This window comes from Raphanus sativus, chromosome 8 (assembly GCF_000801105.2).
Source record: "Raphanus sativus cultivar WK10039 chromosome 8, ASM80110v3, whole genome shotgun sequence".
Taxonomy (NCBI): domain Eukaryota; kingdom Viridiplantae; phylum Streptophyta; class Magnoliopsida; order Brassicales; family Brassicaceae; genus Raphanus; species Raphanus sativus.
In genome coordinates this window covers 1,505,427-1,529,409 of record NC_079518.1, presented here as the reverse complement: position 1 = coordinate 1,529,409, position 23,983 = coordinate 1,505,427, and the positions used below count along the sequence as shown (strand labels likewise).

General features: G+C 40.9%; 8 protein-coding genes across 8 annotated transcripts; 5 read left to right on the top strand and 3 right to left on the bottom strand.

Annotated features, from left to right (window-relative positions):
• Positions 1-772: 772 nt before the first annotated feature.
• On the top strand, positions 773-3,614 carry LOC108830944 (2,3-bisphosphoglycerate-independent phosphoglycerate mutase 1). Its single transcript, XM_018604513.2, has 6 exons — positions 773-1,001; positions 1,508-1,786; positions 1,874-2,502; positions 2,642-2,930; positions 3,029-3,184; positions 3,285-3,614. The coding sequence occupies exons 1-6, from the start codon at positions 849-851 to the stop codon at positions 3,450-3,452; spliced, it is 1,674 nt and encodes a 557-aa protein (XP_018460015.1). The 5' UTR covers positions 773-848; the 3' UTR covers positions 3,453-3,614.
• Positions 3,598-7,014, bottom strand: LOC108830943 (cell division cycle 5-like protein). The gene is made up of 4 exons (XM_018604512.2): positions 6,634-7,014; positions 4,774-6,504; positions 4,286-4,567; positions 3,598-4,185 (listed from the first exon to the last, which is right to left on the bottom strand). The coding sequence occupies exons 1-4, from the start codon at positions 6,808-6,810 to the stop codon at positions 3,865-3,867; spliced, it is 2,511 nt and encodes an 836-aa protein (XP_018460014.1). The 5' UTR covers positions 6,811-7,014; the 3' UTR covers positions 3,598-3,864.
• Positions 7,015-7,141: 127 nt separating this feature from the next.
• On the top strand, positions 7,142-8,972 carry LOC108830952 (U2 small nuclear ribonucleoprotein A'). The gene is made up of 7 exons (XM_018604521.2): positions 7,142-7,298; positions 7,383-7,423; positions 7,505-7,634; positions 7,732-7,937; positions 8,037-8,195; positions 8,399-8,533; positions 8,718-8,972. Exons 1-7 carry the CDS (start codon positions 7,217-7,219, stop codon positions 8,721-8,723), a joined length of 759 nt encoding a protein of 252 aa, XP_018460023.1. The 5' UTR covers positions 7,142-7,216; the 3' UTR covers positions 8,724-8,972.
• On the bottom strand, positions 8,935-10,507 carry LOC108830951 (aspartyl protease AED3). The gene has a single exon (XM_018604520.2). It carries the CDS (start codon positions 10,461-10,463, stop codon positions 9,105-9,107), a length of 1,359 nt encoding a protein of 452 aa, XP_018460022.1. The 5' UTR covers positions 10,464-10,507; the 3' UTR covers positions 8,935-9,104.
• A 1,286-nt stretch (positions 10,508-11,793) lies between these two features.
• Positions 11,794-13,808, bottom strand: LOC108830954 (universal stress protein PHOS34). The gene is made up of 5 exons (XM_018604523.2): positions 13,502-13,808; positions 13,327-13,430; positions 13,112-13,230; positions 12,379-12,473; positions 11,794-12,130 (listed from the first exon to the last, which is right to left on the bottom strand). The coding sequence occupies exons 1-4, from the start codon at positions 13,707-13,709 to the stop codon at positions 12,383-12,385; spliced, it is 522 nt and encodes a 173-aa protein (XP_018460025.1). The 5' UTR covers positions 13,710-13,808; the 3' UTR covers positions 11,794-12,130; positions 12,379-12,382.
• A 92-nt stretch (positions 13,809-13,900) lies between these two features.
• On the top strand, positions 13,901-19,899 carry LOC108830953 (probable ubiquitin-like-specific protease 2B). The gene is made up of 16 exons (XM_018604522.2): positions 13,901-14,179; positions 14,466-14,863; positions 14,960-15,050; positions 15,151-15,188; positions 15,644-15,841; positions 15,958-16,033; positions 16,285-16,393; positions 16,681-16,737; positions 16,931-17,062; positions 17,279-17,479; positions 17,564-17,619; positions 17,694-17,787; positions 17,992-18,082; positions 18,204-18,323; positions 18,479-18,883; positions 18,969-19,899. Exons 1-16 carry the CDS (start codon positions 14,041-14,043, stop codon positions 19,698-19,700), a joined length of 2,937 nt encoding a protein of 978 aa, XP_018460024.1. The 5' UTR covers positions 13,901-14,040; the 3' UTR covers positions 19,701-19,899.
• A 220-nt stretch (positions 19,900-20,119) lies between these two features.
• LOC108830937 (double-stranded RNA-binding protein 1) lies at positions 20,120-22,271 on the top strand. The gene is made up of 3 exons (XM_018604505.2): positions 20,120-20,248; positions 20,738-21,015; positions 21,430-22,271. Exons 1-3 carry the CDS (start codon positions 20,224-20,226, stop codon positions 22,012-22,014), a joined length of 888 nt encoding a protein of 295 aa, XP_018460007.1. The 5' UTR covers positions 20,120-20,223; the 3' UTR covers positions 22,015-22,271.
• A 170-nt stretch (positions 22,272-22,441) lies between these two features.
• Positions 22,442-23,539, top strand: LOC108830936 (60S ribosomal protein L21-1). The gene is made up of 2 exons (XM_018604504.2): positions 22,442-22,741; positions 23,115-23,539. The coding sequence occupies exons 1-2, from the start codon at positions 22,505-22,507 to the stop codon at positions 23,370-23,372; spliced, it is 495 nt and encodes a 164-aa protein (XP_018460006.1). The 5' UTR covers positions 22,442-22,504; the 3' UTR covers positions 23,373-23,539.
• Positions 23,540-23,983: the final 444 nt, after the last annotated feature.

Here is a 23,983-nt window from a genome sequence, read left to right as displayed (position 1 = left end):
CAGGATGATTCACGCTTGTCCGGCCAAAATGAATAAAGATAGCGTATATCTAATGTTAATCCAGATATTTATTATAGCATAGAAAAAAACCGAAGAAAAGCTAATAAGCTATATGTTCATATTTTTATTCAAACAAGTACTCTTTATTCCCTAATCCATTATATGCTTGTTATTTGCTTAATCTTTTAAACTGAAAAATGGAGATTATATATTATGGTTGTGCCATGGAAGCAAAGCTAATATTGCCTATTTATAATTATTGAATCCTTGAAGTAAGTAACAAGGTTTCTCCAAATTACATTTTTAGTCAAAGAAAAAAGGTAAGTAACAAAAAGGGTAAGTAACAAGGCAATATTTTTCAAGTTTTTTTTTTTTTTGACAAAAGCAATATTTTTCAAGTTAAAAAAGAAAAAAGTTATTTTCCATTCATTTAAAAAAAAAGAAATGGAAGTAGAACAATAGGACCAATCAATAAACGTTTTCAGAAACTATTTTTCCTTATTCTTTTCACACTACATTACAATGTGACGATGTCGTTTTCCCAAATAAAACATTTAAAAGAAAAAAATGGTAATTGACAAAAAAAATGGTAAAGTAATACAAGAGAGTATCTACAAAGATCCGTAACCACAAAAGAAACAAACAAAAAGGAAAATAAAAGAATATTCGGAGCCTCTAACTATTATATTTGCGTGAAATACAAGTGGCCCATTAGTCATTACGTGGGCCCATCACCAGACTTGGCTCTTTTTAAAAGCCGCCCCTTGCTCCTCACCAAACACACTTCTCTCTCCCAGATCTGTCTCAAACACCTTTTTTTTTCGATCCAATCTCAAAACCTCAGAGCTATGGCTACCAACTGGAAACTCGATGACCATCCCAAGCTCCCCAAGGGCAAGACCGTCGCCATGATCGTCTTAGATGGCTGGGGTGAATCTGCCCCTGATGAGTACAACTGCATCCACACCGCTCCAACTCCCACCATGGATTCTCTTAAAAACGTATTTACCTTATAAACCCTACTACTCTTTTGTTTGTTAGTTTTAAATCAAACTGTACATCCGGTTTAATACAAACCGTGGTTAACTAAACCAGTTATGAAAACTCTTATATGTATATATAAGTCAAAGCTATTGTAACAAAGAGTGACTAGGGCTGCAAATTTTCTCCAAACCGGCTGAACCGGAGCGAAAAAATATTGATTATCGGTTTAGTTTCGGTTAGAAATTCAGTAGATTAATATTTTAATTAGTTTTATTTTCTTTTTGAAAAAGACTATTTATTTAAAATAAATTGGTGATTGATTTCTTACTAGATTTAAGGTTAGTTATTGAATTTTTTTCACTGAAAATTTGGTTATTTATTTTGTGAATTTATGGAATAGAGTATAGGATTTAATTATTAATTTATTTCAGTTAAACTTTAATTATAAAAAGATAGATTTTCATTTCTTGCGTGAGGGTTTAGGGTTTTATTGAACTTTTACTAATCTTCACCTTGTCTACAGGGACGTCCTGATACATGGACGTTGATCAAAGCTCATGGAACAGCTGTTGGGCTCCCCAGCGAGGACGATATGGGAAACAGTGAGGTTGGTCACAACGCTCTCGGTGCTGGTCGTATCTTCGCTCAAGGTGCTAAGCTTTGCGACATTGCTCTTGCTTCCGGCAAAATCTTTGACGGTGAAGGTTTCAAGTACGTCTCTGAATCTTTCGAGAAGAACACTTTGCACTTCGTTGGTCTTCTCAGCGACGGTGGAGTCCACTCTCGTCTCGACCAGCTCCAAGTATTGATCTTTTCTAATCAACACTCTTTTATGTTTTAATTTATGTCTGATTGTTGTTTGATTGATTAAGACATTTTGTTTGTGTAGTTGCTGATCAAGGGTTCTGCTGAACGTGGTGCCAAGAGAATCCGTGTCCACATTCTCACTGACGGTCGTGATGTTTTGGATGGTTCAAGTGTCGGATTCGTGGAGACTCTTGAAGCCGACCTCGCTAAGTTGCGTGAGAACGGTGTGGATGCTCAGATTGCTTCCGGTGGAGGTCGTATGTACGTGACCTTGGACCGTTACGAGAACGACTGGGGTGTCGTGAAGCGTGGATGGGATGCTCAGGTGCTCGGAGAAGCTCCCCACAAGTTCAAAAACGCTGTTGAAGCTGTCAAGACGCTGAGGAAGGAGCCTGGCGCTAACGACCAGTACTTGCCTCCGTTTGTGATTGTTGATGAGGCAGGGAAAGCTGTTGGTCCGATCGTGGACGGTGATGCGGTTGTCACCTTCAACTTCAGGGCTGACCGTATGGTGATGCACGCCAAGGCGCTTGAGTATGAGGACTTTGACAAGTTTGACCGTGTGAGGTTCCCTAAGATACGTTACGCTGGTATGCTTGAGTATGATGGAGAGCTAAAGCTTCCGAGCCGTTACCTTGTCTCTCCCCCGGAGATTGATAGAACCTCTGGTGAATATTTGACTCACAATGGCGTCAGTACTTTTGCTTGCAGGTTCTTAAACTTCTCTCTTTTTTTATATATTGTAGTTGTTTTGCTCATTAGTGGTCTATGTTATGCTATGATCTAGCTTGCATTTTTGTTTTTGAACTGATCATATATATAATATATGTTAATGTTGTATGTGAAACAGTGAGACGGTCAAGTTTGGGCATGTGACATTCTTCTGGAATGGAAACCGATCTGGATATTTCAACGAGAAACTGGAGCAGTATGTTGAAATCCCAAGTGACAGTGGAATCTCGTTCAATGTCAAGCCAAAGATGAAGGCTTTGGAGATTGCTGAGAAGGCAAGGGACGCAATTCTAAGTGGCAAGTTTGATCAGGTGCGAGTTAACTTGCCAAACAGTGATATGGTTGGACATACAGGTGACATTGATGCCACGGTTGTTGCTTGCGAGGCTGCTGATGTTGCTGTCAAGGTACTATTTTCTTTTAAAGTAGTTCACTGATGAGTGTTGATGATATGAGCGAGTGACTTACAGTCCACAAATTTTGTTGCCTGGTTTGGTTGTTGCAGATGATCCTGGATGCAATTGAACAAGTGAAAGGTATTTACGTTGTGACTGCTGATCACGGAAACGCAGAGGACATGGTTAAGAGGGATAAGGCAGGGAAGCCTGCTTTGGACAAGGAAGGGAACCTTCAGATTCTAACCTCTCACACTCTCAAGCCAGTAAGTCCATAATCTGTGTGTTCTGCGCTTTTACAATAACTTATTACATTGGACTATACTTGATGTGACATTGTGGATACTGATTTAAAATGTGTTGCAGGTCCCTATTGCCATTGGAGGTCCAGGATTGTCTGAAGGAGTGAGATTCCGTAAGGATCTGGAGACACCAGGACTTGCGAATGTAGCTGCTACCGTGATGAACCTCCATGGATTTGTAGCTCCCGCTGACTACGAGCCCACCCTCATTGAAGTTGTGGAGAAGAACTGAGAGCCTCTTAGCTTTTGAAGAGACGGCTGAAAGAAACTCTGAAAACTATGTTATATTGCTTTCCATTTAATAAGGTTTACACACAAGACAATCATTTTTGATGTTGCCTTTTGGCCACCAAACACATTGATTTTGGTTTAAATGATATTTAAGCTTTTTCCTTATGATCTCTAGAGAAAGCATACAACAGAGTAGTATCACAACCTTTACAATCTATAGTATTCAATCAAATTTCTTGACCATTGCAAAGCTGCCAAAGCTACAACAGAGTAGTATCACAACCTTTACAAAGTCATGACTCATATAAAACTTGAACCAATACAAAGTCAAGCTGCGTCTCCTTAACTTGGAAACAATACAAAACTCAAGTTCTGACAGATGTTTAGACAGAAGCTTCCGTGGATACGTCCTCTTACTCTCCAGTGGCTAGCTTGGCTTCTTTCAGATTGTGAGAAGAATCTTCAGCGTCCGCTTGTTTCAATGCTTGTGCTCTGAAACCGACCATTATCTCCTCTGCTTTTTCAAGCGTTGACAACAGTTCCCCATAGCGCGCTTGCAGTTTCCGCTCAGTCTCCTTTTGCTTTACCACTTCTTCCTCCAGATTCTTCTTTCTGAAAGATGCAGCCATCTCTTCTTGCCTCTTCAATGCTTTAAAGCACTCTACTTCTGTTCCACCAATCTCAATCTGCTTCAGACTCGCCTCTATTTGGCTCCACACGGTCTCTGCCCGCTTCTGTCAAATGAAAACGAATAGTAAATCATTAAACATTACACCAAACTTAAGAGCGATCGTACACTAAAGTTCGGAATTAAAATAAGGACTATATTTGTACCTCATGACCCTTTGTATAAGTTCTATACTTGGCCTTCATGTGTTCTGCCTTCTTCTCATCCTCCTCCATCTTTTTTCTCGCATTCTCCATCTCCACTTGCAAAGCCGCAACTTTCTCTGCCTTCACAGCAACACTTGAGGGCCCGTAAGCATTTCGAGTGGGGAAGTACATGACATCCTTCACGCAATCGTCGTGAGCTTTTACGAAATCGTCAAGGGTCTTGTTCTCGTTTCCCATTGCCACGCAAAGAAACTGCGCCTCTTCCTTTACCATTTTGTCAGCCTACCATAAATTTCATGGAAAGTTTTCATTAGAAACCCCCTATCGTATGACCAGATTAAAGATGTTGCTTCAAAACCCATGTGCATAAGATCCATCAAGCAACCTATCCATAAACCAAGAGAAAACTAAGGACTCTAAAGGTAGTTCAACTAATAAATCAACTAACCAACAAAAGTAAACTGAGATAAGCGAGATATTATTCATACCTCTTCGAGTTCAGTTTCCTCAAAGTCTTCAATTGCAGTCACTTGAGAACCAGAACTGTTAGCACGGTTTTTAACTCCCTTCTTTTTCTCAGTTTTCTCATCAAGAGGATACTTTGCATTATCATGCTCCAGCAATTGTAGAAGCTCCTTCCTTACCAATTCATCTGCAACCTCTTCTGGAGTAGGAGGAACGACGGAACTTTTGTCTCCGTTGGCTGAAAGCAATGAATTCCTAATTAGTTCCAACGAAGCTGCTGGAGGTCTAGGAAGATCTCTCTGCAACACCTTGGACCTTTTCCTAAGCAGTGCCTGATGTCTTGCTTCCTTCTCAGCCTTTTCCCTAGCTATCTTGTCAGACATGTCTTCCTCAATTTTCTCTTCTGGCTCTTCACTTTCCTCTGGAGGAGGTTGTGCCATTATATGGTACTCGTTCCTTGGCTGAGGAAGCCCAGTAAGTCCAGAGCGTAAGCTCCTTCTAGCTTCCTCTCGTCTCTGCCTCTCAAGTTTAGCGCTCTCGTGCATGTCCATGTCTTCATTAATGTGAAGTTCATCCCTGAAGGGAGTACCTCTGGGTGTCATAGCAAAAGAAGACCCATCCCTTGATGGCGTCAAGCCAATTCTGGGAGTAAGGCCAGCACCACCAGGAGTCATCGAAGGAGTCATTGAAGGAGTCAGCATCAGATTAGGCGTTTGAATCTCTTTCTTCCTAGGAGTGACCCCAGTAAAGTCAGAAGGGTGCAACTCAGGATTTTCTCCACCAAGCAAAGGTGTCTGAGAATCTCTCAATCTAGCCAAGTTTTCTGCTTCCATCATAATAGCATCCCCTTTACCAGCAGGAGTTCTTTGCGGCGTCCTCACCGGCGTTATCCCTTGCTTTGGTGTTTGTGAATAATTCGCCAAAAGCGCACGAGTAGCAGCACTGCCTTCTGTCAGCTCCTCATTCTCAGTAAGAAGATCACTGGCGTACCCCATCTTTGCAATTTCCTCCAGCTCGTGATCAGAAATCTGCGGTGGTGGTAACATTAGCTTTGACCTCTTCCTAACAGCTTCCGGATCATTCAGCTTGTTCGCTTGCAGTATAGCTGCTGGAGCATCCTTCCTCTCGTTAATCTTGTTCCTCGCAACATCTTGTCTGCGCAACTGCGCCTCCACATCAGCTCTTCTTTTCCCTTCAAGCTCCTCAATAGTTGTCGGAAACTTCACTTGATCAGCAGGCCGATCTTCATCACCAGTGTCGTAAAACCCCGCAGGCGCTCTCTTCTCAAAAGGAATCTCCGCATTATAATCAATCCCTTTCCGCTTCCTATTCTTATGCCTTCCACCAATCCCAGCCGCCTTCAACTCTCTCCTCTTCTGCAGAGAAGCAAGCCTCCTCGCTTCCTCGAGCTGCTTCTCTCTAGCTTTTCTTTTAGCCTTCTTTCCCCTAGTGTTAGCCAGTCTCGCCCTCGCTTCAGAAAGCATTTCCTTCTCGTCTTCGTCCATATCCACAGGATCAGGACGAGCAGGCTTCGACTCCGGATTGGGATCGATCTCACCGGGACGCAGCTTTCTTGGATCATCAGATGCTTCGTAATTCTCGTCCTTAGTGCACGCTGCGTCGAGAAGCTTCTCGTACCTCTCAAGGCACTGAGACGGCGTACGCCCCACGATGGGAGCGATGGTTCTCCACTGAGTAGGTAAAAGCTTTGCAAGGTGTAGAAGCTTCTCATCTTCTTCTCTGGTCCATTCCGTCTACATTAACACCACAAACATCATTATAAAGGCATACACTTTCTACTAATTTCAGAATCAAATCAAATACATTTCTACAACTAATTAATCAAATCAATAATTCAAATGCAGACGACATCACTCACTAACCTTTTTGATAGAGGGATCGAGCCATTCGTACCAACGAGCTTTACACTGTTTGGCGGACTTGCGAACGAGGAGAGACGAGATCCGAGCCCACTGGTTCTTGCCGTACTTCATCACGGCGGCTTTGAGGATCTCATCTTCGGTGTTCTTCCACACACCTCCCTTGATCATTATCCTCATTTTCGCTCAACTGTTTTTTTTTTGACACAACGCACTCAAATTCAAGGGTGTGTGTGGAGCTAAATGCTAACGCAAATCGGTAGAACGATGAACAAGAGGAAGCGAGATCGAGAGAGTAACCGTAGATTAGGGCTCGAAACAACGAAGAAGAACAGTTCCGATCGAACTCTATAGTCCCTTTCCTTTAGTTCGATTTTTTTTTTCTAAATCAAATAACGATATTTTAAAATATAACGATATTTTAAAATGGGCCAGCTTAAAGAGCCCAATATTGCACTTAAATGGGCCGAGTGATAATATCAAAGAGACATCTACGTGTTGGTGAGTTCTTCGACACCTTTCTCTCTTTCATCTGAATCCGAGGAGCAAGAGTGCGAGACGGTGTAAAACCCTAAGTAGTAGAACAATGGTGAAGCTAACTGCTGATTTGATCTGGAACAGTCCTCACTTCTTCAATGCCATCAAGGAGCGAGAGTTGGAGCTACGAGGTAAAACTTATCATCTTTCCGATTACCGTTCTACGGTTTTTCTCGTAACCCTAAACGAATCTTATCTCGCTATTTTATTTGCAGGTAACAAGATTCCTGTAATCGAGAACTTGGGTGCTACCGAGGTTACCTCCCTCTCTGATTTCTTCTGTTGAATTGATTTTTGATAGAATTATTAATCAGCTTGTTTTGTTTTTTTCTTACAGGACCAGTTCGATACGGTAGATCTGTCTGATAATGAGATAGTTAAGCTGGAAAACTTCCCACTTCTCAACCGGTTAGGGACTCTGATTGTAAATAACAATCGGATCACTCGGATAAACCCTAACATTGGAGGTAAAAACCTCCTCCTTTTTGAGTGTTGTAATAAAATGTAAACTTGAAAATACATTTTTTTGCGTGTTTTGTTTATTCTGTGGTTTTACTTTTATAGAGTTCTTACCGAAGCTGCACACTTTGGTTCTTACGAACAACAGGCTTGTGAATTTGGTTGAGATTGATCCCCTAGCCTCCATTCCAAAGCTTCAGTACCTTAGTTTATTGGATAATAATATCACCAAAAAGCCGAATTATCGCCTTTATGTGATTCACAAGCTCAAATCGCTTCGGGTGCTGGATTTCATTAAAGTTAAATCCAAGGTGAGGACCTTTAAATAACTGTCTTTGCTGCATCTCAAGTTTCACAGAGAGCTAACCATGCGTATACCATTAACCTGATAAATCATTGTGTACTAACAGGAGAGAGCTGAAGCTGCAGCTTTGTTTTCATCTAAGGAAGCAGAAGAGGAAGTTAAGAAGGTATCTCAGCAGGAGATTCAAAAAGTGTCAGATACTATAGAAGATGCAGAGGCTCCAAAAGTGGTGGCCCCAACACAGGAGCAGATTTTAGCAATCAAGGTGCGGTTATCTCTAAATTGGGTCAAATGGATTTTTTCAGCTGAGTAGCATAGGAATTGTTTCCTGTGGGCTTTGAACAAGAGAGAAACTGGAAACTGGAAACTGGATAGGACAGAGCATTGAATTGTTTGTTTATAGAAGAAAGTGAAAGCTCTGTGTTTGATAGTAATATTCGATTTTTTATTTCTATGATGTTCTTCTAGGCTGCTATTATCAATTCCCAGACGATAGAAGAAATTGCCAGACTCGAACAGGCTTTGAAGTTTGGCCAGGTTCCTGCAGGCCTGATAGTTCCTGATCCTTCGTCTGGTGTTAAGGACGGTTCTGCTCCTATGGAGGTAGAGTTCTTTTAGTAAAATTTTAGCTCCTTTATTCTATGAATCTTTTGGTTTTAAAGTAGGTAAACATGCGTTGATCGTCTGCTTGACTGACTGATGTTGCTGTTTTTTGAATTCATAATAACATTTTTCATTGGTTTGATTATTATGTACTAAACACTCCCTGCATTTACTGTTGTTTCAGGAATAGAAAGTGTGTGGCAATTGCTCGTCCAATCATGGTAGCTGCTACTTGAATGTCATAACAATTATTTGTAATCTTTAGTCTGCATTTGCAGAGAGGTTGAGAGAGAAAGGCTTGCACACAGAATTTGCCAAATGCTCTTTTTGCATTATAGTTTCTTTCTCAGTTTATCTTGCATCTCATCTATTAATGTAAGTCATTTACTGAGAAATTTAACTAGATGAGAAACGTATGGAGTTGATTATTTTTCGTGGAGTTACAATCTTAGATGACTTGCCATCTAACGAATCTCTTATTCATTGAACCCCTTCACTTGAAAAATCAAAATAAACATCGTTCAAATAAGGCAAAAAGAAAGAACAATAGATACGTACATCTCTCTCTCTCTTAGTTGCATGCCTCAGTAGCAATGCCTAGGCGGGAGTTAGGAACATCAAACAAGATCCTCAGATTCTGCTGCTGGAGATTCGCGATCACGTTCAGAGCAGCGTTCGCGTTCAGCGGTATCCCCGCCATCGACAGACACGCCAGCGTTCCCGCGCTGCTGTGGATGAGCGTGTTCTCCACGGGCAGCTTGAGATCGAGCGACGTCATGTGAAGCGTTACCTTCGGCGCCAAGCTATCGCTGTCCGCCGCGAAACACGTGTCGAACGCTCCCAGCGACGAGAACGGCCCTTTCACCTGGTTCCTGAACTCGTCTCTGATGGCCTCGTAAACCGGCTGAACGAACCGGGTGATTACTGTACCGGAATCGATGATCGTACCGGCGCCGGAGTTCGAGTCAAACGTCAAGTAGGTAGGGTCGACGGGAACTTGTGTGGGACCGACGCTTACTCCGGTGAGATTGACGAAGTAAAGCGAAGGACGGTGAGAGCTACGGAGGAGTGGAGTGTATCTGATGGATCTCGGCTGGCCCATCGGGCCCAGTTTCAGGGAACCGGAGAAGTAGAAGGACCTGAAGCTAGGGAGGCAGTAGGAGAACACGCCTGAGTAAAGCGACGTCGTTTGGGAGATTAACGACGTGGGCCCGCGTCCGAGGCCCATTAGTCCTTGCGGTGGTAGAGAGTTCCCTGAGGCGGAGTTGATGCAGCCGAAGGAGAAGTTGGAGATGACGTCTGAGGCTAACGTCAGCGTGTCTTGGACGAGCGAGGCGGAGAATGACGAACCTCCGCCGTAGGATTGGTTGAAGGAGCAGACGGACGGTGGTGACGACGAGGAGGACGGGCACGTGAGGCCACGTGCTTGCATGCATTGTGAGGTGGAGCAAGAGACGGTTGAGTAGGTGGAGGAGGAGTTCGGGTTGAAGTAAGAAGTGTTAGCAGTGGTGGAACAGCCCGAGCAGCCGGTGCAAGGGAGCCATACGGCGTCGTTGCTGGTGTCTAGGACCATGAACATTAGCTGAGGAGGAGTGCCGAGTCTGGCTCGGACGACGTAGTTGCCGGTGTGGAGGAGCTGGTTGGCGGAGGCGACGGGAACGGAGGTTCGGTTGGGTTTGTCGGCGACGAGGCTGGAGAGGTAGGCGAGGCGGTGAGAGTCTGCGGAGGCCATGTGGAGGACGGTGTCCATGACGGAGGTGGAGGTAGGGTTTGCTGCGAAAGGTGAGCATCTGGCGTTAACGGGGATGATCGAGAGATCGTCCGAGCCATCGGGAGCTGCGGTCGCACATGTGTCACGTGTGGCGGTGGTAAGCGTGGACGGCAAGAGAAGGGCTAAGAGGAAGAAGAAATGGAGAGTTGAGAAGGCCATGGTTTTGAGATAATGTGGTGTTTTGTGGATATAAGATAATTTTCTTTGAATGTGTGATGTATATATATGGCAAAAGTGATACCGCAAAATACGAAAATGTCCCTGAACGTCGAGGTGTGGTTGGTGGATCCGGTCCGGTCACTCCTATCTGGACTGGCAGGCAGCACTACTTGATCATTTTCACGTGAGTGATTAAAAAAAATGTAATGTTTGATTTTTCTTGGTGATCTGGTCAAAACTACTCCCTCCGTTTCAAATTATATGTCGTTTTAGAGGAAATTTTTTGTTTCAAAATAAGTGTCGTTTTCGGTTTTCAATGCAAAATTTATTGACAATATTTTTTTTTTCTATTTTTTTATTAGTTGATACATGGTTAGGTGTATTGGTAATAGTGTTTTTATTTTGGAAATATATAAAATTAAATATTTTCTTAATCTGTATGCATAAGGTTAGAACGACATATAATATAAAACGGAGGGAGTATTAGTTTTAGCATTTGCAGTTTAGCTAATACTATACCTTATGTAAATTTAAGCTTGCAAGTTACTAGACAAGTTTTCATTTTGCAGGAGTTTCAAGTAGCATATGTTTTGGCACAAAACCAATTAATTCTTTGAGGTTTAAACATACACTGTTGTGAGTTGTAACTTGAAAGCTTGAAATAAGATAAAAGTCACGAGGAGACAGAGTGTATATGTGGGGAAATAGCCAGAAAGTCAGTCAGGGACCCAAAGACATTGTTTGCATGTGAAGTGAAGTGAGTTTTTGGATAGTGATAAACAACAAAAACGAACCAATTATTTTGCTGCCATATCATGACAAAACTCTTAACAGTCTGTTTATTTTTGGTTCTTATTCCATTCTTTTTGTTCGGTTGCGACGAGTGCACTAATACATGTTCACTCCCAGACCTAGTGGTTGTTTTCTTTAATAGAATCTGATATTGTTGCACGAGTTTATAAAAATTCATCCAGTGTCACCGTAGTTAACCGTTATTAACATTATTTCAGTTTATGTTTCGTGGATCTTTGACGTGAACTTTCAACACTAGATAAGAAAAAGTTTCACAAAAGTTGTAATAAAAGAAAACAGTCCATAGTTATGCAAGTCCGTGAGCATCCCTTATCGTGTTGTAATGGAAAAATCGACTTTTCGTCTTTTTCTCTCGTGGTTTGTTCACGAGAAATTTTAACGTATTTTATAGTATAGTGCTGAAGAAAATGTCATAATCTTTCTTTTTATCTCATGTCCCAGCAATATAATATGAATTCACATAGAGATCCTCAGGTCCAATTATGTATCCTAGCAATTTGCAAAATAGCCCTTAAAATGATGGATGCGACGGCAACTCACATCATTTAACTTTCACCATATGTCAATAGAAACGATGAATATGAGTACAGCACATATTTGAGTACAACACAAATTCTGAGCCCGAGAGACTGATGATCCAACCAATATGAGTACAACACACGTATTTGAGTACAACACATATTCTGAGACTGAGACTGATGATGCACCCAATGTTTCTGTAGATATTAAATTTTACATTCACACACCAATGCCTTAACATGTAAAAACACCTTGGATACTTCGCTTTGCTTCCATAGCTTCACAAACATACAAAGATGGGTTTGATATCCCCTTTGCATATGCACACATATCTCCTGAGAAATGAAGATGATTGGATGGCTCTGTTAGATAGTCTGTCGACAGACTTTGACATTGATAAAATCTAGAGATATAAAGTTGTAAAGGAACTATTGAGAAGCCCTTCTCAAGATCATGGAAAATTATTATGTTGGTTTGGATATAAAGAATTGAGCATGTAGATTAAGACTGATGACCAATATAAAAGGAATGAACAATCGAATGGGGTGCCGGACATAATCTTCAAAAAAGTAAACTCGTTTACCTGATCATTCAGGAGAATCCTCCTTGGGTTTAATTATTACAACAGGACACTGAGCGTGGTTGGTGCAGTAGTTGCTTACACTTCCCAAAAACATCCTATTTAAGGGGAAAAAAAACTGGATTCAACACTGGCATTTGCTCCACTAAATAAGATTAGCGTATTAAGGAAAAACATCAAATATGGATCTTAAACGGGAAAAATATTCCTGAAGTAGTATTTGCTGGATTAGCAGAGAAATGGCTAAATCTTAAGTACAGGTTAACTGCCTTAACCATGTCCGAGAAATTTACTTAAACATTTGTTCATTTCTTCTGCTAACTGAGGAGATAAATTCAGAAAACATAGCAAGTTCCATATCCGTATCCCACATGTAACTCAAGCAAAACATTCTCGATCAACACTCATACTTACTTAAAAGAGTTTTTTCTGCATTATAAATCAAACATGCTGCAAAAGTTATATATAACATAACCCTTCCAAACAAACAACCAGAAGAAACTGCAGCAACTTCAAGGATTTGATCAAGCCTAGCTTAGACCAATCTCTTATTCTAACTACAGTCTCAATTTGAAGCAGATTCTAGTTCATACACAGACAGGCAAAGATAAGAGACTATTCATTTAGCATAGCAACCAAGATCAAACGCCTTGAATTATGATTTGTAGATTTCATCAGTTCACCAAAAACACAAAGCAATTAGATCCCAAGTGTAGAAGAAGAAGAGATTGATAACCTCTTAATAGGGCCATAAGCACGAGAACCCAAGACAAGTAGATCAGCGTTCAAATTCTCAACAGTCTCGCAGATCTTATCCTTGGGATCTCCAACAACCACTTGCGTTTTCACATTCACCTGTGAATCACCACAACTTCCCTCATCAATCAACACACTCGTACAGATCAATCAAATGATAAGCAAATCGGCACTAGATCTCAAGACACCACTCACCGATCTATCAGCATAGATTTGACGAGCGTGCTCGAGTATAGCATCCGTGATCCTCTTCTGGTGTTGCTCGATCGCAGCTGCGAAAGCAGGAACCTCCACATCACCTTCATCCAAAATCTTCCAGAGTCAATTCAAACAAACGGATCCATAAACTTAGTAGTAACGAAGACTCAACTGGGACCACCGAAGGGGATTGCGCCGGGGTTGACTCCGGCGGCGATAGAAGGCGAAGGCTGGACGTGGAGGACGACGAATGATGATGATGAATCGGGAGAAGACGATGAGAGCTTGAGGTTGTCTAGCGCCCACTTCAGAGCTTCCATGCTCACCTCGCTTCCATCTACCGCCACGACGACGCACGTCAAGCTTCCCGAGACATCCATGACGACTTCCTTTCAAAATTTCAATCTCTCTTCTCTATGGTAAACGGAGTTTCAGTCTTGTGGATCAATGATGGCGTCCACGTCACCACTATTTAAAAAATCACGGCCGAAGAAGAAGGGTAGATCCGTAGTTTCATAGCTGAATTATGCAGTGAAGATATTAGATATAAATAGAGTGGAGTGACGTACGCGCGTGGAATCCAGACGCGCGAGCATTCGTTGTTGACTTGTTTCATTTTTGGTGTCTCTCCTCTCTCTCACTGGACCCTCGATTGCGATCGCCGATCTCCGGCTTAGATTGTCTGTTTCTCCCCGCGAGATTTTCCTAGCGATGAAGAAAAACATTGACGTCTTCGATTTCAACGAAGAGGACGAGCTCGCTGAGTCCGCTTCTGGAAAGCTATTGGAAAAAACCGCAAGCCCTAGCTCGTCCGTTTCTCCGGTTCTGCAATGCCAACGCATCCAAAGCTGTACGTCTCTGCTCTTCTCCTTCTTCCTTAAAACTCCAGCGGAAGCTTAGCTGAGAATTTTCCAAAATCTATTTAAAAAATTTCGTACTCTTATCGTAGAATTGAATGAACATTGCTTTGTTTCTGGAGCATGTATGAGTTAGTGATGCTATACTCTCATATGATACTAGTAATTTTTGGTAAGCAGTGTACTATTTTATCTACCGAGGCGTTGAGGCGAACAGTTTGGTTGTGTATATGTTTGCATCATATATGAACGCTTATGAACATGGTTAATTGCTGTCAGTTTGCGAGGACGAACCTGCTCCGAAGGAAGAATTAGAAGGCGCGAGTTGTGAAGAAGCTGCTGCTACTGCTGTAGTCGATCGTCATTGTGAAGATGCTCCTGCTTTAGCAACAGAAGCTGAGGATTCAACCAGAGGCCATTTGATCGGAACAGATGTAGATCATGGATTGATGCTTGGTTTGAATTCTGAAGAAGACCGTGCAAAAGAAGCAGATGCAGATGACGATAGTCAGGGATTGATGTTTGGTTTTGATACTGAAGACCACATAAAAGAAGAAGATGGAGATCATGGATTGGAAAGTTTCTCTTACCAGCCAAGCGCTAAAGGTTACTACGCCGAATCTTCATCGTATAGTCAACCCCACCTTAACTCACCACTTTCGGATTCTTCATCCAGTGTATGTACTCTATCTTGTATTTCCTTTTTTTTTTCTGTATGTGAGAAAGCCTTTAAAAAAATCTAACTTGTGTTTTTAACCTCTCTACATGTGCAGGAGGAGCGAACGGATATGAAGTCATCTACTGACGAAAGCTTGAGTGATCGATCAGCATTAAGTGAAGCTTCTGATTCAGAAGGCGATGAAGGTACATATTACAAGCTTTTCATTATATTTCTTTATATGTATGATTTGATGTCCTCCTATGTCTATCTGGCTATTGATTTCAATTTTATATGTGCTGAAAGATTGGATGGCTGAACACTGCTTCGATGACATGGAAAAGGTAATGAGTTTTCCTGTTTCTTAACCGATGGCTTTAGATCTTCCGTCAAAATTTTTAGCCTTTAAGACCATCTTGTCTGGTTGCAAAAATATAATATTTATTCATTTTCTTCTTTCATCCCCTACATGACACATGATGATACTTGTGTGATATTTTACGTGTTTCGTTCATAATTTAGGTTGTGGTACATAGATGAAAACAATGCAACCATCTTTCTTTAGCCTAATTATTTTAATTATTTCGCACTTTGTTGTTTGTGTGCTTAAAAATTTCATGTCAACGCGTATAATTATGAGTTGGAATATGTGTATTCCTCTTAGCAACATTTCTAATGGGACTGGTTGATTGTTTATACATCTCGATGTATTTTTATATTAGAGTAAGGCTACTTTAAATGGTGCCGTCATGTAAAAAGTAAGAGTTACAACTTCCAAGTAACCCTTTCCACTTTGCAGATCGACAGAAAAACGGCTGTTATGATGATTCCAGAGTATGTTGTGCTTAAGGATATGCCTTGTGCTGCCTCTCTGGTAATCTTTTCATGCAATGGAATCAAAATAAAGTGCTACCTTGATAATAATGAAGAAGGGCCATTCTGTTGTGAATTTGGAGTTGAAGACATAGTTAATATTCAGTACAATTGGTACCAAAATGTGAGTTTTTCATTTATGGTGTGCTTTTAGTTTGAAAGATAGTTGATGGGCTCACTTTCTATTTTGCATATATGAACCTCTATCAGTTTTACAATTTTTGCTGGTCGCTTTCATAGGTTGGTCTGATTATTCTCAGAATTCGAGTTCTATTAAAGGACGAAAAATGCCATGAAGATATGCAACACACAACAGGTATGCTTACTTGCTCAGTTATTTTATATACGCTATCTGGGTTTATCACAGAATGTTCCCCTGCAACTAGTTATCTTGTTAAAATCGTATATACAATAACTAGTTGCAGGACCTAGAGTCATAAAAGAAATGTTTATTTGATTTTAATTTCAGCAAAAATCGAACAGTGGCTTTTTTAAGCCTCAGCTCTTTCTAACACTAGGGGATCCCTCTTCTAACTTTTATACTACTTCGTTTGGTTTGATTTCCAGACATTGAGGAGTTAAAGTTTGCAGTTAAAGATCACAATTGGCCTGAGAAGCAACAACAAATTAACTCGCTGCATGTGAAATACCCGGCTGTATGGAGTGCTGATCTCGAGTAAGCTTCTAAAATTACGGAACGCTAATTGGAAACACATTCTTCTTGCCACTTTCATTTTAAATTTTTTGATTACATGCTATGATGACAAGAAATTTTATTTGCTGAATAACTACGAGTATGAGTCATTTGGTTGGAACCGTATGAGGGGAGAAAACCTTAAGTGAATAGCAAACTGGACCAAATATTAGTAGAAGGGCACTGGACCCTTATTTGGTTTTAGTTACATTCTGAGTACTTTGGTGACTGATTGTTCTAAGTCATCCATGACTGTTTATTTATTGTAGTGAGGACGTGGAAGTATCAGGGGGAAACTTGCATCAACGGAAGCGTTATTTTCCACGGTAAGAGGGATCTAATAGGAGTTGTATTTTATATCCTTTTGGAACCAGACGCTGTCTTCTGTTCTGGGTAAATATTTACAAAGTACGTTGCTACTTATATTCTATGGCTCTCTGAAGTAGATAACTGAAAGAATTTAAACCACTGGGAGGTGGCATTTCATATTGAACTGCGAGTTTTATGTTGTCTTTTCAGCTTTGATGAACCCTTTGAGGATGTTGTCTATCCAAAGGGAGATCCAGATGCTGTTTCCATTTGCAAAAGAGATGTTGAGCTCTTGCAGCCAGAGACATTCGTGAATGACACAATCATTGACTTCTATATTAAGTAAGTTCTCGAACTTGATGGAATGTTGACAGATAGTATAGGCTCTAGCATGTGTTGTAGTGACTATTTGGGTTTGTATTAAATTATTCTTTTGACACAGTTGAATCTCTTGCTTAGTTGATGGTATTACGCAATTTTACTATTGAAGTCTTAGTGAAATCTTCTTGTGATGCTAACCTTAATTATTAACAGCTTAGTTTATTTTTACTATTCCAGTTATTTGAAGAATCAGATTCAAGCGGAGGAGAGACAGAGATTCCATTTCTTTAACAGCTTTTTCTTCCGGAAACTTGCTGATCTCGACAAAGATCCATCGAGTATAGCCGATGGAAAGGCTGCCTTTTTACGTGTCCGGAAGTGGACAAGGAAGGTGGACTTGTTTGGGAAGGACTTCATTTTTGTTCCGGTGAATTTTAAGTACGAACATTTTTACGGCACTTTTATTTATGTTAGATGTGTGTATTGAGTTCTGAATCTGACACTCCTAAATGGTAATGACAGTCTTCACTGGAGTTTGATAATCATATGTCATCCTGGTGAAGTGGCTAATTGTGCAGGTAATGTCACATGTTACTTTATTTGTTACTATTTCATTATCATTCAGCTTATTGTATTGTGTTGGATTCTGCAGATCTAGACTTAGATGACTCCACAAAAGTACCATGCATATTACATATGGATTCTATAAAAGGGAGCCACGCAGGGCTTAAAAATCTTGTCCAAAGGTATGTTTGGCAGCGCTACATATACGTTTCTCCTTGCCCAACGAGATGCTAATATATTTTCTTGATCCTGTCTTTACCTTTATCCGTTTGAGAATATGTTGTAGCTCCATGCTCTGATCCTTTTGAATTAAGTGTGGAATTATAACCATGTTAGATTTAAGCTAGTAGTGCAAGTTGCTAACAACAACATTATACCGACTTTAGTTACTTGTGCGAGGAGTGGAAGGAAAGGCATAAGGACACATCGGATGATATTTCTTCCAGATTCATGGATTTGCGATTTGTCTCACTTGAGGTCTGGCCTCTAGTCTTTAAATCTTTTGCCTGTAGGCCCCTTTATACGTTCAGTATCTATTGTGAAACCCCTTTTCCCTGTGATATAGTTTATGTGATATCTCTTGCTCTATCTGTTTCAGTTGCCACAGCAGGAGAACTCGTATGACTGTGGCCTCTTTCTGCTGCACTATTTGGAGCTATTTCTTGCTGAAGCTCCCCAAAATTTTAGTCCTTTCAAGATATACAATGCTTCCAACTTTGTAAGTCTATGCTCTAATTGGTACCCCTCTCATGTATGGGATCGAAAGAGTCAGAACATATAGTTTCTAAATGGAGCTGAACTAAGAACAGCTGGATTTGTAGTTTTTCAGTCTCTTTATTTGCTGATCATGCTTTTTCTCTGTTTTTCTTCCAGCTTTATCTAAACTGGTTCCCTCCTGCTGAGGCCTCATTGAAGCGTACTCTGATTGAGAAGTTAATTTTTGAACTCCTTGAAAACCGCTCACGGGAAGTGATGGATGAACAGAACCAGTCCTGCGAAAGTCCAGTGGCCGTCAATAACAATACTGGCATCGAGGTTCTCTCTGGGAGATGCACCCCCTTGATAGACTGTAACGGGAATATGACACAGACGCAAGACGAACAAGGAATTGAAATGACTCTGCTTGAAAGATCTTCCATGAGGAACGTGCAAGCTGTTGATGATTCCGGTATGGTTCTGAGGGATTTATTCGATGCAGGAGTAAACAACCCAGGATCGTTACTTGGACAACTACAACAAACATTCGAGGAACCAGCTTCATTTTATCAGGCAACAGAGGTACTAAATAACTATGTAAGCTAATAATCAGATCTCTTGATTTCGGACATTTTTAATTTTCTTATTTTCCTCTGATTTTGGGCAGCAAGTAGAGATGGAAAGTGGTGAACAGTTTATGTGTCTGAACTCTGGAGAGGACAACTTTCAACGAATCACTGGAACTGAATCTCCGAGAGCATCTGTCTCGTTCTCTTCATTGAACCTAACTATGATGCCGGCTCAGAAGGAAGGTGAGGCTGATTCGTTATCTGAAGCCTCTAATGATTCAGAAGATATTGGTATCATAGAAGACAGCCCTATGGAAAATATTCGTGAAGCAGAAACCGATGAGAGTCCATCAAGAGAGACGGTCTCTTTATTTTCTGCAGCCCTGGGTCCTAGCACTGACCAGAACACTGAGAGTGAAGAACCCGCATCTACTCACAACGAGCTTGTGGTTGCATCGAGTCAAGATGGCCGAGACGAGGAGAAGCAATTGGAGAATGGTCTTGGGGTTGGGGACAAGACGAGTGAAGATCTTAGAATTGGAGACAAGACAAGTGAAGATCTTGGAACTGAGAACAGGATGAGTGAAGATCTTGCAATTGAGGGCAAGACTAATGAAGATCTTGCAACTGAGGACAAGACCAGTGAAGATCCTGGGATTGAGGACAAGACGAGCGATGATCTTGTTATTGGGGCAAAGACGATTGAAGACGTTGGGGATGATTGTGATGGGAAGGAGAAGGAGCGAATGGAGGACGAAGAAGAGAAGCGAGCTGCAAAACGGCCGAGGCTATCTTCCACAGGCGAAGTTGAGGAGATGGAGATAAATTGATTGTGACATGTATTAACTTTGTCTTGGGTCTTTTGATTAGTTAGAAGGATTTAATATCAACCAACACGTTGTAGGAAAATGTTTATAGCGATGAAAAATATATTTCATCAGTATGATCAAAACCAAATCACATTCTCAATTTTTGTTTGGATCGGTTTCAACACCCATAATTTATAAAAGGTAGAGCGTTTGTAACTAATGGTTGTAGCGGTCGGATGTCTTGCCTGTGCTTTCTGTTATCATTTCCGTATAAACAGCAGAAGCAACTCTCATCAATCTTTGCTTATCAATCTAAAATCACTAATTATGGAAACGTGCAAAGGATTATCTTAAGCACATAAAGCCCATAAAAGTCCAAGTAGAGTGATATAAGGCCCAAGTAAATGGCCCAACATGTGACAAAAGCGCTTAAATAATCTCTCTCTCGCTCGGCTTTCTCCCAGCATCACTGAGTTGCCGACTAGTGAGCATCTTTCTCGCTCGTCTCTTTCTCGGTGCCCAATTAACCATTCTTCTCAACAAGATGACTGCCAATGAAGTTCCCTCTGGTGAGATATTCTCTTCTTCTACATGCTTGCTTACCTTTGTGGTTTTCAATTTTCATGCTTTTTTCAGTTCCTGCTCGATTACAAATTAGTTTGCAGTTTTGATTAGTTAAAACGGTGTATCTTCTTCCCTTGTGTGTGTCAAGCATAGATTTCTCTGGAAAGCTTTCGGGATTTCGCAATTTCCATCCTTTCCATAGGGGTAGGATTTGTATTCAGCTCTCTTAGGAACAAAAGAAGGCTTTAGTTTCCTTCTTCATTCTTCTGAATGTGATTGGTCATACATATAGTTTCTTTAGGACTAGTGCCCACGTGCTTTTCCCTGGCTCTGTTTTGAGTTTCGTTTTGCAACTTGTGATCTTTGCATCATAACACGCTAGGGTTTTTCAATGCTCTTTCTCGTTTTATATATATATAAATGATTTAGATTGAATCACTGGTAACCCCTGGTCTTTACTAACCAGACTATGATCTTTCCCCTTCGTTTTGAAGGTTTTTCTTGCTCAGGTGTTTCGAATTGCTATGTCTTCAAAAGCCGGTTGCAGGAATATGCTCAGAAATACAAGCTTCCAACGCCTATTTATGAGACTGTCAAGGAAGGCCCTTCCCACAAATCTATATTTCAGTCGACAGTGATAGTCGACGGTGTCAGATATGATTCCTTGCCTGGATTCTTCAACCGTAAGGCTGCCGAGCAATCAGCTGCCGAGGTCGCTCTCCAAGAATTAGCCAAATCCAGTGAGCTAAGCCAATGTGTCTCACTACCTGTTGTAAGCACCTCTTTCTTATGTTTATTGATTTTGATTTTAAGTCTTATGCAGAGAGGTTTGTAGTAACTAGCCCAGAGGGTTGGCTGTGAGTTGTAGCTTTGATAGCTCATCAACAGACGTTATAGTTAGTTTGAGAGTTGAAGGTTTATAAGGTAGGTATGAGAAATGTTGTAGGGTGTCATTCTGTATGTGTTTAGGGTCTTGGTTTAGGTAATGATCCAGACTCCGACAGCTTAAAGAGCCCACTAAGTAATCAACTCTCTTCTATTGGGTAGTTCTTTGATAACTTGAGTGAAGATGAAGTTTACCTGTTTGAATTTTTATCAGATTATTGTACATAACAAACATCGAGCAGGGATTCTTAGACTCTCTTTCTGTATGTTTATTGCATTTTGACTCTCTTTCTTAATGCAGCACGAGATGGGTTTATGCAAGAACCTTCTTCAAGAGTACGCTCAAAAGATGAACTACGCTATTCCACTGTACCAGTGCCAAAAGAGCGAGACTCCTCCCGGGAGAGCTCCACAGTTCACATGTACCGTAGAGATCGGAGGCATAAAGTACACAGGAGCTGCGACAAAAACCAAAAGAGAAGCCGAGATAAGCGCTGGAAGAACAGCTCTCATAGCGATCCAGTCAGAATCCAAAATCGACCTCGCCAACCACAGCACTCACCTCACCGTGCTTCCTTGTGAAAAGAAGACGGTGGAGGTAGCAAGCCCACAAGCGAAAGAAACCATCAAGACTCCAAAAGCCAGGAGGGCTCAGTTCAAAAGGAAGGCTAAGAAAGGAAAGCGCAAAGTAGCAGCTAAGGAACTTGAAGATAGCACCATCATCCCCCCTCCTCCTCAACCTACAGAGCATTGTCAAAACGACCAGGCAGAGATTGTTGTTGAGAAAACGCTAAACCTGGAACAACCTTCTTTGTTCATGAATGGATTTAAGGAGGAGGCAGAAGCATTTGCGAGTGTGGTGGAGACAGAAGCAAGCCAAGCATAAAGTCTTGTCTTTTGTGAGTGTGTGTGTGATTGTAGTTGTTTATGATAGCCATTTTTTATAACTTATAATTGGTGTTGAGACAGGTTGATGATTGAGAAGTGAGAAAAATACCTCTTGGGTCTGTTCCAAGTAGTGTTTCTTTGTTGTAGTATTAAGATACATGAGGTTACTTTGGTTATGAACAGAAAGGTCTTTGTCTACAACGCCATTTTGAGAGATGCTTCAGAAGTAATAGTTTGGGTTTAATTTGAGTTTTATATTAGTTTGGAGCGAAACCATAAAAGAATTAAGAATAGAGGGGTTTTAGTTTAAATTAATTAAAAACCTTCTTTGAATCAAATGGGCATGTATGCAAATAAATAAGCCCAACAGGCCCACTTACAGCAAACCCTAGTTTCAAGAACACATATAAATACTCACTGACGATATCATTTTGCTTCTTCGGCGATTTTAGGTTTATCACTTGTCGCGTCCCACTCGAGAGAAAAAAATGCCGGCGGGTCATGGAGTTCGTGCTAGGACAAGAGATCTGTTCGCTAGAGGGTTCAGGAAGAAGGGTACAATTCCATTGTCTACCTACCTCAGGACCTTCAAGGTTGGTGACTACGTCGATGTTAAGGTGAATGGTGCGATCCACAAGGGTATGCCTCACAAGTTCTACCACGGTCGTACCGGTCGTGTCTGGAACGTCACCAAACGTGCTGTCGGTGTCGAAGTCAATAAACAGGTCTGAACGAACAACTCACACCTCTTTGTCTTATTTGCTAATTTACATCCTATCAGAGTTTTGTCTTGATTCCGACACACTGATGGAAATAATATCTGATGAATTAAGATTAGAGCTCGTAAAATGTTAATAGTTTACTCTCTTCAGGCCTTAACATGCATTGTCTCTGATCAATAAGTCATTTGTGCATTAATAGTGATTATATTGATCGGATTAATGATTTGATAGATAATATGTTTGGCTTCATGTTTATTGCAATGTGTCATTTGTTCTCATGACTATGGCATTGCTCTACTTTGGCCATAGTGAAGACATTCGGTTTAGTGTTAAGTTCTATTAGTGTGTATTAATGTTGTTTATTGTTCTGTTTCAGATTGGCAACAGGATCATAAGGAAGAGGCTTCATGTGCGTGTGGAACACGTGCAGCAGTCAAGGTGCGCAGAGGAGTTCAAGCTGAGGAAGAAGAAAAATGATGAGCTCAAGGCTGCAGCTAAAGCCAAAGGTGAGACAATAAGCACCAAGAGGCAGCCTAAAGGCCCCAAACCAGGATTCATGGTTGAGGGTATGACCTTGGAGACTGTCACTCCTATCCCTTACGATGTCGTCAACGATCTCAAGGGTGGCTATTAGTTTTTCTACTTTCTTCCCCCTCCCCCAGTGTTTTGCTCAGACTTTTTTGGCTGTTTCTTGTTCGTTATTTGAGTGTTCTTCATGTGCTTTAGCTACAATTACATTATGCAAATTCAGACACAGAGAAGCAGAAATTTTATCTCGATTATAAACTATCATTTCCTCAATCTCTTTCTGATTTTTCTATTTCAAAGTATTATCTTTTGCTATTATCTTTTTTAGTTGTTTCAAAATCATTTATCAACTATACATTATGCAGAGCACCAAATCCACCAATATATACAAAATTATGAATGAGATGCGAGTAAATGAAGATAATCCACGACGGTATACCTGATAAACGAAACATTTGTAATCAAAAACTTCAATCAGAAAAGAGATGTGTGAGGATGAAGATGAGATTGACAGTGGGATTATAGCGAACACCTTTACAATTAGATGCTAAGCATCTCATCACAATACGGTTGATGTTCTAAGTTCTAACCCTGATAAGTTTCATTGCTCGACGGTTAATTTCACTTGAGTCCGAACCGTATAATTGCATTTGATTCTTTGATTTTAGAAGTATTATTAAGATACATATTATAGAATAGATCGTTACTTTTCCAATG

Bases quoted from the DNA above. Each gene is read 5' to 3' on its own strand.
- LOC108830951 (XM_018604520.2), bottom strand. From the start codon at position 10,463: ATGGCCTTCTCAACTCTCCATTTCTTCTTCCTCTTAGCCCTTCTCTTG.
- LOC108830936 (XM_018604504.2), top strand. From the start codon at position 22,505: ATGCCGGCGGGTCATGGAGTTCGTGCTAGGACAAGAGATCTGTTCGCT. The intron at 22,742-23,114 runs GTCTGAACGAAC...GTTCTGTTTCAG, and splicing joins GTGTCGAAGTCAATAAACAG to ATTGGCAACAGGATCATAAG.
- LOC108830944 (XM_018604513.2), top strand. From the start codon at position 849: ATGGCTACCAACTGGAAACTCGATGACCATCCCAAGCTCCCCAAGGGC. The intron at 2,503-2,641 runs GTTCTTAAACTT...TATGTGAAACAG, and splicing joins GTCAGTACTTTTGCTTGCAG to TGAGACGGTCAAGTTTGGGC. The intron at 2,931-3,028 runs GTACTATTTTCT...TGGTTGTTGCAG, and splicing joins CTGCTGATGTTGCTGTCAAG to ATGATCCTGGATGCAATTGA.
- LOC108830937 (XM_018604505.2), top strand. From the start codon at position 20,224: ATGACTGCCAATGAAGTTCCCTCTG. The intron at 20,249-20,737 runs GTGAGATATTCT...TTCGTTTTGAAG, and splicing joins TGCCAATGAAGTTCCCTCTG to GTTTTTCTTGCTCAGGTGTT. The intron at 21,016-21,429 runs GTAAGCACCTCT...TTCTTAATGCAG, and splicing joins AATGTGTCTCACTACCTGTT to CACGAGATGGGTTTATGCAA.
- LOC108830954 (XM_018604523.2), bottom strand. From the start codon at position 13,709: ATGGATGTCTCGGGAAGCTTGACGTGCGTCGTCGTGGCGGTAGATGGA. The intron at 13,431-13,501 runs GTTGAGTCTTCG...TTTTGGATGAAG, and splicing joins AATCCCCTTCGGTGGTCCCA to GTGATGTGGAGGTTCCTGCT. The intron at 12,474-13,111 runs GTTATCAATCTC...CCCCTTAAATAG, and splicing joins GCTTATGGCCCTATTAAGAG to GATGTTTTTGGGAAGTGTAA.
- LOC108830953 (XM_018604522.2), top strand. From the start codon at position 14,041: ATGAAGAAAAACATTGACGTCTTCGATTTCAACGAAGAGGACGAGCTC. The intron at 16,738-16,930 runs GTAAGAGGGATC...TTGTCTTTTCAG, and splicing joins CGGAAGCGTTATTTTCCACG to CTTTGATGAACCCTTTGAGG. The intron at 17,788-17,991 runs GTATGTTTGGCA...TACCGACTTTAG, and splicing joins CTTAAAAATCTTGTCCAAAG to TTACTTGTGCGAGGAGTGGA.
- LOC108830952 (XM_018604521.2), top strand. From the start codon at position 7,217: ATGGTGAAGCTAACTGCTGATTTGATCTGGAACAGTCCTCACTTCTTC. The intron at 7,635-7,731 runs GTAAAAACCTCC...TTACTTTTATAG, and splicing joins GATAAACCCTAACATTGGAG to AGTTCTTACCGAAGCTGCAC. The intron at 8,196-8,398 runs GTGCGGTTATCT...ATGTTCTTCTAG, and splicing joins AGCAGATTTTAGCAATCAAG to GCTGCTATTATCAATTCCCA.
- LOC108830943 (XM_018604512.2), bottom strand. From the start codon at position 6,810: ATGAGGATAATGATCAAGGGAGGTGTGTGGAAGAACACCGAAGATGAG. The intron at 6,505-6,633 runs GTTAGTGAGTGA...GTGTTAATGTAG, and splicing joins TCGATCCCTCTATCAAAAAG to ACGGAATGGACCAGAGAAGA. The intron at 4,568-4,773 runs GTATGAATAATA...AATTTATGGTAG, and splicing joins AGGAAACTGAACTCGAAGAG to GCTGACAAAATGGTAAAGGA.